This window comes from Carcharodon carcharias, chromosome 17 (genome assembly GCF_017639515.1).
Source record: "Carcharodon carcharias isolate sCarCar2 chromosome 17, sCarCar2.pri, whole genome shotgun sequence".
NCBI lineage: Eukaryota > Metazoa > Chordata > Chondrichthyes > Lamniformes > Lamnidae > Carcharodon > Carcharodon carcharias.
In genome coordinates, this window is record NC_054483.1 from 15,680,126 (window position 1) to 15,692,570 (window position 12,445).

A 12,445-nucleotide genomic window follows, 5' to 3' on the forward strand; every position below is an offset into this window, starting at 1 on the left:
GCCTTGCTGCAATCTCAGATAGTTGGTAATTGAAGAGAAAGGGAGCTCTTCCAGTGACTTAGTCAATATTTATCCATCAACTAACACCATCATAAAAAGATCACTTGAGAACAGATCTAGCAGCTCAAAACGGAGCATCCCTGAGGTACTATGCGCCACCATCAGCAGCAGAATTATATTCCAGCACAATCTATAATCTCATGGCCCACAAATTACTCACTTGACAATTACCATCAAGCCAGGAGATCAACCCTGGTTCAACGAGGAGTGCACAAGTGGATGCCAGGAGCAGTGTCAGCAAATCTAAAAATGAGGCACCAACGGGGGAAAATTCTCCATACCTAGCACAAAGGAAGATGGTTGTGGTTGTTAAAGGCCAATCATCTCAGCCCCAGGAAATCACTGCCAGTACTATCCTAGACCCAACTATCATCAGCTGCTTCATTAATCACTACCCACCATAAGGTCAGAAGTGGGAATGTTCACTGATGAACACACAACATTCAGTACCATTCACGACTACTCAGATACTGAAGCAGTCTGTGCCCTTGTATAGCAAAACCTGGACAGCATTCAGAATTGGGCTTCTAAGTGGTGAGTAACATTCATGCCACACAATTGCCAGGCAGTGACCATCTCCAACAAGAGAGAATCCAACCATCTCTCCTTGATGTTCATTGGCACCCCCATTGCTATATGCCCCACCAGCAACACCGGGAGGGTTAATATTGGCCAGAAATTTAACTGGACCAGGCACATAAATCCTGTAAACGAGGACAGACTAGAAGCCGGCAATTCGGTGACTAGTAACTCATCTCCTCTCTCCCCTAAGATTGTCCACAATCTACAAGGCACAAGTGTGATGGAATACTCGCCACTTGCCAGGAGGACTGCAGTTTCAACAACACTCAAGAAGCTCAGTACCATCTAGGGCATAACAGCCCACTTGATCAGCACCCCATCCACCATATTAAACATTTACTCCTTCCACCAGCAGTACACAGTGGCAACAGTGTGTACCATCTACAAGAGGCATTGCAGCAACTGGCCAAGCCCCACCATCAACACATATAACCCTTGAATGAATTTTTACAAAGCCGAGTCAAGCACCTCATCACTATCTGTGGGATCATGTAGTGTAAAACTTACTGCTGCTGCATTTTCAAAATTACTTCTTAGATAGGAAATATTTTGGGACATCCCAGAAATGTGCAAAGTAAACTTATCAACCAGCACCAACCTGGAAACAAATCTGGGATGTTCTGAGCTGTACCAGTTAATACATACTATCTTAAACAGCTGAGCCATCAGGCATTTTGAAGACAACATATTATTCTATGAATAAAAGTTGGCTAATTTTGCAACATTGATCCTGTTTGTGCAGGGGAGTGGAACTGCTCCCATTTCCAACAGCAATATTGCTCTTATGTAGTTTTTTCTCATTATTGTTTACATGATACCATCATGTATTGTGGATATGTTGCCACTTACATGGTAAAATGCATCCTGCCCCATTTGTGCACCAGGAAAAGACGATATCCTGCACTACTGCATCCTGTGGTATGAAATATGATGTCAGAACTGGTGAGATGAGAAGGTATTATTGTGCATAATGTGTGCACCTTTGTCAGCACTGGGAACATAGATTCAGTCATCATGTACACCTTGGTCAGTTTGGAGGATAGGAATGGATACATGAATTCTTTATGAATCTCTTAAGTATAAGGAATGGGAGGGTATATCATGTTTACATCTGTTTATTTCAGCAAGCAGATGAAGGGATTATCAAATTTAGGTTTTAATAAGATGAATGCTTCATAGGACATTTTTCTTACAAAACTGAAGCAAACTAATTGTCCTGACATTGACCAGTGATACTGCTGGAATACAACTTTGAAATCTTGAGTTGGTTAACATTTTCTCATGAATATAATTTTTAAAAAGGATTCACCATCTTACCTTGATCTGGCAACAGAGGTAAGTAAGCTTTGGCTGAAATAAGCCATTTCTTCAGCAAGTAGAGTATGTAATCCTTAATGATAAGAATAAATTAATCTTGCAATTTTCTAAATTTAACATCTGGAAAATATAAATGCAGTTTAGGCAATGTTTATCTCAATAAGTAAGATGCGAGTTTATGATTTTAAAGCCACAGTCCTAATGGACTTTGTTCAATCTCTGGTTCAAAACAGCGAAGCTCTAATTACTTCGATTGTTGCTATGTTCAGAATGGAAACAGTGCCATTCCTGATAATCAGCCCCTGCTATATATATATATATATATATATATATATATATATATATATATATATATATATATATATATACACACACACACACACACACACACACACACACACACACACACATGTAGAAGTCAGACAAGGACAGAACTGTGCTCAGCTTTGCTGGTCCCTCCTTTTTCCCAAAAAGTCTGTCAATACTCTCAGTCTGGCTTCACTCATGAAGGATGCCCATTTGAATGGCATGCAGGAGAACAGCCAATGAACTATGCCAATTAAGGAGTCAATAGTTTCAGGATCAGAAGAGGGACTGGGCAGAAAAAGTAGGTAGTAAAAATGTTTGTGATATTTATTTCTAATTGGTTTTCAGATGGAATAATAATGATGATGCAATTTTAGAAGCAATTCGCTGTCAGCACCAGTATCATAAATATTTCTTGCTGGATTGTATCACAGACACAATTCATGTGTAAAAATTCCATTCAAATAGAGATTGATGCCAATTTAATAAGATCTGTCAGTCACCCCAATATGTCAAGCATTGCTCAAATTCAGGAATATATAAAGAATTATGTTTTTCTGTGCACAAAACTGTGTAACAAATTACAGCCAGAAATATTTATACTCCAGAAATGCAGACAGGCTTTTCCCATGCATGCTCAGTAATTGTACTGCTTTTTTTTGTGGCAAACAGAGGAGAAGAGAAAGAAGAGGGACAGGTGCCCTGTTCAGTCTTGTAGGATCTTGCTAATCTACATTCCATGGGAACCCACAATCCTTTCCATTCTGTACATTTCCATATATACATTTGGGCAGTAGTGTCAGTAGACGAGTCAACTGCGAACCAGCACAACCAATGCCCACACACCACACTTGTCAAATGAGCTTACTGGAGAGATCTCAAGGCAATTTGACTTGAGGGGACAGAGTTCAACAGTTCAGCCCTGGCTGAGATCACCATTCTATTTCCAAACAACATCTGTAAAATAAAGCTCTTCCAATAGCTCAGTAGATAAACAAAACCTATACTGTGCCTCAACAATTCAGAACAGGAAGATCCCAGGCTGTTGATCTATGCTGCATGCTACTTAACAGCCATGGAGGACAATAATTGGATTGAGGGGCAAGACACTTAAGTGTGCCCTTAAATCTTGAAGCAGTGATTTTAGGTCACACTGCACATTATGAAATGAGTGAATTAAGGAGTAATGAATTCCTACAAATTGAAAACCCAACAATTTATTGTCCATTCTTAGCCTTTGAAAACTTGCAAGCTCCTGGAGGACTGCTGCAGCTTGAGGTATTTTATCACAAGTTGGCACTTCAGTTTGTAAGTGCTGATAATAAGAAAGCAGGATTTTGGAAAAAAATGAAAAGCCAACATGCCTTCCCATGTACAACAGAAAGGTGCTGATTTAACAAAATTGAGGTATTATGATCACTATTTCCCAGCAAATTTTTAATGGTGATATTACGAATTAACCCTGCCTCAATGCACAATATTAGATCTAAAGTAGCTTTTCCCTGGTTGGTTCCACAACATATTGTTCCAAGAAACTGTCACAAAAGCATTCTACAAACTCATCTTCCAGACCACCTTTGCCAGTTTGACTTATCCAGTCTATATGAAGATTAAAGTCTCCACAATTAGTGTATAGCATTTGTTACAAGCTCCAATAATTTCTCTTTCAATGCTCTGACCAACTGCTGTTAGAAGGCCTATAAACTAAACCCACCAGCATTTTCCAACTCTTGTTATTCCTAATCACCCATATTGATTGTACTTTCTGATCTTCTGAGCCAAGGGTCTTTCTCAGGGATGTCTTTAGATCATCCTTTACTATTAGGGCTACCATTCCTCCTTTCCATTCTTTGTCTTTCTGAAATGCTGTGTACCTTGGAATATTTATTTCCCAATCTTGGTCAGCTTGTAATCCTGTCTCTCTAATGGTGTTTAGATCTAAACCACATATCTCTATTTAAGCCACTAGGTCATCTATATTTTGTCAGGGCTTTGCAAATTCAGATCAAAAGCCTTTTATTTTACTGCTTTTCTCTGCATGTATCTTATCCGCTGATGCACTATTACCCTTAAACTCTCCATTCCTTCCTGTCCAACTCTGCTTGGCTTGATCCACATAGTACACTGTTCTTTGTCTTGACTTTTCTCTTTTGATTTCTAAATCTCCATTCACCAGAGCCCTCCCCATACTCCCATTAGTTTAAAGCTCTATTCAAGGCCCTGTTTATACAATTTGCCGCAACATTGATCCCAGCCTGGTTTCAGTGGAGCCCATACCAACAGAACAGCTCCCTCTTTGCTAAGCATTGGTGCCAGTGCTAGATGAATCGAAACTCCTTCATCCCACACCACTCTTTCAGCCACGCATTTAATTCCCTAATCTGATTGAACCTATGCTAATTGGCAAGTATCTCAGGTAACAACCCAGAGATGATTATCTTTGAGTTTCTGCATTTAATTTGGACTCTAATTCTTCAAACTCTCTCAGCAGAACATCATTCCTAGTTAGTTCCTATGTGGATCACGACAACTGGATTCTTACCCTCCCACTCCATGTTTGTCTCTGGTCATGAAGAGATATCCTTAACCCAGGCACCAGGCAGGCAACACAACATTTGGAAGTCCCAGCTGAAGAGAACGGTATCCATTCCCCTGACAATGGTGTCACCTATCCTACAACATTGTTTTTCGCTCCCCAACTTGAAAGATATCCTACACTATGGTGCCATAGTCAGTTTGAAACAGGTAAAGAGGGTACTCACATAGAGCACATACCTCTGCCACACAGTGTTAGCTCAACATTATTACAATTATGCAGGTCTTCCTTGAGGCTTTTGCCTGCTTGTTTGATGCTCTGTAACTACAAAGTTGAAAAGATAAATCACTTTTTATTAAGAGCTTCCAGCTCACTGTGGAGGCTTCAGACCAATCCAGATCGAACAACCTGCACAGAAAACCCTGGTCACATTTTGACTGCTGTATTAAGTTGCAAAACATCAGCTGAGCCAATCCACAACATTCTAAAATAAAAGTCAGTTTGTCCTATCTCCCAGTGCTCACGGGCCTTTTAAAAAATTGCAGCATCTAGAACTGTAACTTCACCAAAAATTAATACTTCCTTGGGCCATAACTTATCTGTGTACTAAGTTTAATTGAAATCTGTCATTAGTGTTTGAGATATATTGTTTACAGACAAACTAACTAACAAACAGGGGCAAAAGCATTACCTCTGCCCACTTTCACTGGGTGAGGTAATAAAAAGCAGCACCTCTTTCCTCCTCTGCACCAAATACCCACTTGCGGCAAAATCCCAATTTCACACTTGATTTATGAAGCACTCATTTCTTGCATTACTCTGTGCTTCCTCAATTCACATGAGCTTTGACAATGAATGCTGACTATGAAGTGAATCATGATCAAGCCTCAATGTTTCTTCACTCAAAATCTATTTTGTACATTCCCAGCAGGGGTCCTTAGTGACCAGCTCCTGGAACTTGACTCTTTTTTTCTGCCTCTATCTCAGGGTCAAGAGCAACAGGAGTACTCCAATTGTTGCTTAGACAAAGACCAGTCATCTCAGCACATGTTCATGACTCAGAATGTACTTACGCTTTGCATGTATTAGGCCATAATGATATGGTTCAAAACGGAATGCAAGACTTGTGCTGGATTCAATTCTGTATCCCCTTAAAATTCTCACAGAAGATGACTCAAACTTGGTTAAGTAGGGTAATAACATCCACGCACAATAAGGAACACTATAGATTTTGCTGAACTCTAATCTTACATTCTAAAGCAAATTATCTGCAAGAGAAAAAAATACATATTACTATGATTGCAACACAGAAAAAAATAAACAAATAGAGTTTAAAACTGAGTCAAGGCGAACACTTCAAGGCTACAGCAACTCTGAGTCATGATACACGTCAATAAAATGGGTGACAATATTACTAGAAAAAAGAATTGAGGTTTCCTTCAAAGCAAAGGGTAAAAATGGCGGTCCTTATTTCAACACCATTACCGCCTGACTCTCCTTGCCCTACCTGTGGTGGAGGTCATGGCACTGTGGGTCAGAGAATTCAAGAAGAAACGGTGAAACCGTTGATAAGCTGCAACGTCATCCGGTTGGTGAACCACCCTACTGGCAGGGCTTGGATTCAAAATGTATGTCCAACTTCAAGGGTACGATTCATTTCACAAACAATTCCTTGCCTTAAATTTGATTTCCATAACAGGTTCTAAAAATATACTGGCTTGACAGTTTTAAACAAAAGGTGTTGGAACTAAATGCATTCAAACAATTAAATAACTCAATTTCCAGATTGCGTATTATAACTGACATTCTTCACTGCAAAATTCGTTTTAATGACTGGTGTTTAATAATGAAACCATTATTGAAATTACACCAATCAGCATTGTCCAAAGTACTTCCAAAGCTCTCTGATACTATTTAACATAAATATGGCTTACAAAAAACTATCACTGTTGACATCATTAGGTTTCAGCAATGTACGTCTTACAAAGAAACATTTACTTGAATTGCGAAACAAAAAAATTGTCTTCCCAAACTTAGTTTGTTTGTAAAATTAAAACACCAACTAATGGAACAATTATTGGTGAAAGATTAAGCGTATCAGCACAACATTACTGTTGACTTGCATATATTTAGAAGGTATCGTGAATAAGTTTTGACTCATAAGGCAAGTCTGGAACAATGTTTCAGCACACAAAAAAATATGCAGGGTTCTGGGAAAAGAGCAAGGGAGTGGCACTAATTGCATAGCTCTTACAAAAGAGCTGGCAGACTTACAGGATGGGTCCAATAGCTGCCTTCGGAGTTGTGTGATTTGATGATTAAAACAAAGAAAAATTGATTGTAGAGCTGTGTGGCCTCGCTCATCTCCAGTTACTTGGTGAAGTTTGATCTTTCCCACACAGTATTGCACAGGGCTTAAACTGGGTTCCATCGGTCATGAGATTTTCATATTTATCATGTTATAGCACATCATTTCTATCATGGTATGCTATCTAAAGTATTTCTACAACACAAACGCTGCTATCTAATGGTCAATTGTTACTTTTTTTTTAAGGTGAGGAGGGGACTTCTGAAAATGAACCAACTTTGGAAATAATTTTTCCGCACAAAACATTTTTTCAAAATTCTGCCTTGGTAGTACCAAAATGTGAACATATGAAATAGAAACAGATGTAGGCCATACAACCCCTCAAGCCTACTCAGTCATCTGTAAGATCTTCAACTTCAACTCCATTTTTCCATTTAATCCCCATATGTCTCGATTTCTTTAAAGCTCTACGGCTCTCAGCCTTGATGATAGCTAGGCATTAAGAGTCCTCTGAATTAGAGAGATCCAAAACAATCATAACTCCAAGAGATTTATCTTCAGCTCATTCCGAAAGGGCTATCCCCCTTACTCTGAAACTACGTCCTCCTAATTTTACAGTATCTTGTAAGGGGAAAACAGTCTGTCAGTTTCTAACCTGCCCAGTCATATCAGAATTATATATGCTTCAATGAGATCACTGCTCATTCTTCTGAACTCCAGCGAGTCCAGGCCCATTCCACTGAACCTAGAAAATAAATCCGACGACAGCACTGGCATGATCACGGTAGTGTTTGGAAACGAAGAATTGGAATCCTTGCATTTATCAGGAGATGGCAAAAATACTCTAGTTGAGGGTGCACTAAAACAGCCCAGTATCTGGTGGGGCAGGTCTTAGTGCACCAGATGGTCTTCTGCTGGTCATATTATTGCAGCAAACATTTTGAGAAAGTCACCACCCACACACACACACACACATACAAAATGCACACCCTTCCCCCCACAAAGACACACATACAAAATGCACACCCCTCCCCACACACACACATACAAAATGCACACCCCTCCCCACACACACACATACAAAATGCACACCCCTCCCCACACACACACACACAAAATGCACACCCCTCCCCACACACACACACACAAAATGCACACCCCTCCCCACACACACACACACACATATACAAAATGCACACCCCTCCCCACACACACATATACAAAATGCACACCCCTCCCCACACACACACACATATACAAAATGCACACCCCTCCCCACACACATATACAAAATGCACACCCCTCCCCACACACACACACATATACAAAATGCACACCCCTCCCCACATACACACACATATACAAAATGCACACCCCTCCCCACACACACACACATATACAAAATGCACACCCCTCCCCACACACACACACATATACAAAATGCACACCCCTCCCCACACACACACACATATACAAAATGCACACCCCTCCCCACACACACACACATATACAAAATGCACACCCCTCCCCACACACACACATATACAAAATGCACACCCCTCCCCACACACACACATATACAAAATGCACACCCCTCCCCACACACACACACATATACAAAATGCACACCCCTCCCCACACACACACATATACAAAATGCACACCCCTCCCCACACACACACACATATACAAAATGCACACCCCTCCCCACACACACACACATATACAAAATGCACACCCCTCCACACACACACACACACAAAATGCACACCCCTCCCCACACACACACACACAAAATTCACACCCCTCCCCACACACACACACACAAAATGCACACCCCTCCCCACACACACACACATACAAAATGCACACCCCTCCCCACACACACACACATACAAAATGCACACCCCTCCCCACACACACACACACATACAAAATGCACACCCCTCCCCACACACACACATACAAAATGCACACCCCTCCCCACACACACACATACAAAATGCACACCCCTCCCCACACACATACAAAATGCACACCCCTCCACACACACACACATACAAAATGCACACCCCTCCCCACACACACACATACAAAATGCACACCCCTCCCCACACACACATACAAAATGCACACCCCTCCCCACACACACATACAAAATGCACACCCCTCCCCACACACACATACAAAATGCACACCCCTCCCCACACACACATACAAAATGCACACCCCTCCCCACACACACATACAAAATGCACACCCCTCCCCACACACACACATACAAAATGCACACCCCTCCCCACACACACACATACAAAATGCACACCCCTCCCCACACACACACATACAAAATGCACACCCCTCCCCACACACACACATACAAAATGCACACCCCTCCCCACACACACACATACAAAATGCACACCCCTCCCCACACACACACATACAAAATGCACACCCCTCCCCACACACACACATACAAAATGCACACCCCTCCCCACACACACACACATATACAAAATGCACACCCCTCCCCACACACACACACATATACAAAATGCACACCCCTCCCCACACACACACACATATACAAAATGCACACCCCTCCCCACACACACACATACAAAATGCAGTCAAGCAAAGGCAGGTAATTCTAAAATTTATATAAACATTATGGTGAGAGGCAATGACATTGGAACTAACAGCAGCCCCTCATTCTGATTTGCTGCTGACCTTTAAAGGGCGCTGCAGAATTGGGTATGGGAGGGGGCATTCCGCTGCTTTGGCAGTTTCTATGGAAACCACAAACTTGGGCACTCCGCCCCCTTCCCACCCCAAAAGGAAGAATGGGAGGGGGCGTGTCCAAAATACAGTATCGGCCATTTCGCCGCACACTCACCGGTAAAAGACTCCGGCTCGGGTCGCCCTCCCCCACCCCCGCGCCCCAGCCACTGCCGTCCCCCACGGTGCAGGTCCTTTAAAAAACCGCTTCCGATCGAAGCGCCGCCCGCGGCCACTCTTCGGCGCGCGCCCCCTCTAACCGCCGGGCTCGAGACATAACGGATCTTGTTCGTTGGGGGAACTGAAGGCAGGGGGGGGGGGGGGGGGGGGTGGGTCAGGAGAAACAAACCGTCAAAACTGTCTCGCGGATTCCCTTCCCCCACCCTTTACCAACCGTGACGCACCGCGTCTCAACAACGACTCCGCCTCCTTCGACTGATTGATGTTTCAAACCACGAATGACCAGGCCGGAGCGAAGATTGACACTCGTATGACCTAAATAAAGTTCCCGCGAAGGGCGGGGTTAGACGGGCCTCGGCCTCCGGACCATCCTTGAGCGGCAGGCGGGCGGTGGTCAAGGATGTTTCCAAGTGCCATGTTTGCATGGAATAGCAACATCATTTGGTCCATGATGTGCAAACCTTTAATATTCCTTCGTACCTACCTGGTTGCCATTACCTTGGAGGCTGGCAATTTTTTTTTGTACTTTGTACAAAGAAGTTGCGCACCTGAATTCTCCCCGACTTGAATGGCAGGTTAAATTGTTGTGGGACGTGCAATAATCCCAATTAATTTCCCCCAAGTTAATATGAAGTACAGCCACACACCAATATTTAGTGGTTTGCACAATTATAAACATACATGTACAAAGCCTGGGCTATTGCTTCATCCCTCGTTTCCAAAAAAAATGCTTTCACAATTTATGTTGAAGTCAATTTACAAATTTCCAACACCGGTTGTGAAGTGATCTCTGGCCACCCGTTGCCACAGTCACTGCTCTTCAATACATCTGCCCCAAGGGCTGGAAATTAATTTATCTCTCCTCTTTTCACTGTATGTATGGCACGACCCAGTTCCAGCGAAAGGTCATTGAACTAAAGCGTTATTCCTGTCTCCGCAGAGGCTGCCTCACCTGGTCATTATTTGCAGCATTTTAGTTTGTTTCCCTCTATCTTGCTGTTTCCCGTCTCCCTCTCATTGTACTTTCCAAAACTACATTACCGATCAAGCTTCAGGCTTTTCCAAATTTGTCCAATCATGAAACAGGACTTGGAACTGAGTAAAGTCCGATCTTGTGTTTCTTGTGCTCCAGAATGTGTTCACGGTTTTGAAATTCATCATTTCAGCAGAATCCAGACACAAGGAACTTTGTGCCCAGGCCAAAGCTTCAGGTACAGTGAAGAACCCAGAATGTGTTCATTAGAACAAGAGTATAATGGCCTTTATATAGCTGATTTAATTGCTTCCCGCTCTCATATCTTATCCTTGCTTTGTCTTGTTCTTGGTGCTGCATTTATGTGTATCTTTTAAAATGTTAATTAACTGTTATGTAATTGTCTTGTTTTTATGTATTCCAGATAATGTAAGTCTCTGTGGATTTGTGTGCGTGTTCTCATTACTGAACTACATTGATGTTGCCCTGTGGGCTCCGAGTGGATTTAATAGAAACCTATGCATTACAGCTTTCCAAATATGAGAGAAATGCCAATAAAGGATTTCATATTAAAAAGGAACGCTCACAGCTGGAGTGAATTCATTTTTTTTATTATTGCCTCAGATTATTTGAATCTTCTTCAGTACAAACAGAAAAAACAATCTTTTTGTTCATGCTAAGATTTTTTTCCCCTGCATTCCTCTCTGAAGGTTCTTATGGCATGCATTTCTAAAGTGACTGTTCTTCATTTGTATGTCTAGGCAGTAAGCAGCAGCATCCATTCCACCACAATAGATCATTAACAAAGCCCATTCCTTCCCTTGTCTGATAACCATCAATGTATTTCTCTTCAGTCTCTTTTTCCCCATTTTTAGTCTCTCTTCTTAGTCATCCCACCCACTCCCACCAGTATTAATGCTTAGGGTACAGTTCTATGGGCACCTGTGGCTTGTCACTACCTATTTGATTAAGAAGGAATCACAACCAATCTTGATTCTGTCCTCACTCAACACTTAAACATGAATTTCCAGTACCAGTCACGGGATAGCAATCATTAGAAGTGGGAAATCTGCCTGATTTCACCTGTGCCCACCCTGCCCACCCTGGTTTTTTTTATTTGCTCGTGGGATATGGGCGGCACTGGCTGGATCAGTATTTATTGCCTATCCCTAATTGCCTTTGTTCAGGGAGCATTTAAGAGTCAACCACATTGCCATGGGTCTGGAGTCACATGTAGGCCAGACCAGGTAAGGACAGCAGATTTCTTTCCCTCAAGGACATTAGTGAATCAGATAGGTTCTTACGACAATTGACAATGATTTCACAATCATGATCAGACTTTTTATTCCAGATTTTTGAAACAGCCTAGCTGCTGCTGTCCTTCCTTAAATCAAATAACACA

General features: G+C 42.1%; 1 protein-coding gene and 1 long non-coding RNA gene across 10 annotated transcripts in view; one reads left to right on the forward strand and one right to left on the reverse strand.

Moving 5' to 3' along the window:
• The window catches only part of letm2 (leucine zipper-EF-hand containing transmembrane protein 2), a 39,739-nt gene extending 29,556 nt beyond the window's left edge, over nt 1-10,183 (reverse strand). For 2 of the 9 annotated variants that reach the window (XR_005945672.1, XM_041209911.1), the window contains exons 1-3: nt 10,009-10,183; nt 5,875-6,069; nt 1,960-2,032 (exon numbers count right to left, since the gene is read on the reverse strand). Coding sequence is in view for 8 of the 9 variants with exons in the window: in XM_041209911.1 (XP_041065845.1) it covers nt 1,960-2,032; nt 5,875-6,004 (203 nt within the window). In the remaining variant the exon portion in view is untranslated. Of the gene's footprint in view, nt 1-1,491; nt 1,556-1,959; nt 2,080-5,027; nt 5,126-5,874; nt 6,070-6,308; nt 6,489-10,008 lie in introns of those variants that run through there. The other 7 variants (XM_041209912.1, XM_041209913.1, XM_041209916.1 and 4 more) reach the window with 7 other exon arrangements.
• Nucleotides 10,184-10,363: 180 nt separating this feature from the next.
• LOC121289926 lies at nt 10,364-11,629 on the forward strand. Its single transcript, XR_005945673.1, has 2 exons — nt 10,364-11,281; nt 11,468-11,629. It is a non-coding gene; the product is annotated as an uncharacterized LOC121289926 (long non-coding RNA).
• Nucleotides 11,630-12,445: the final 816 nt, after the last annotated feature.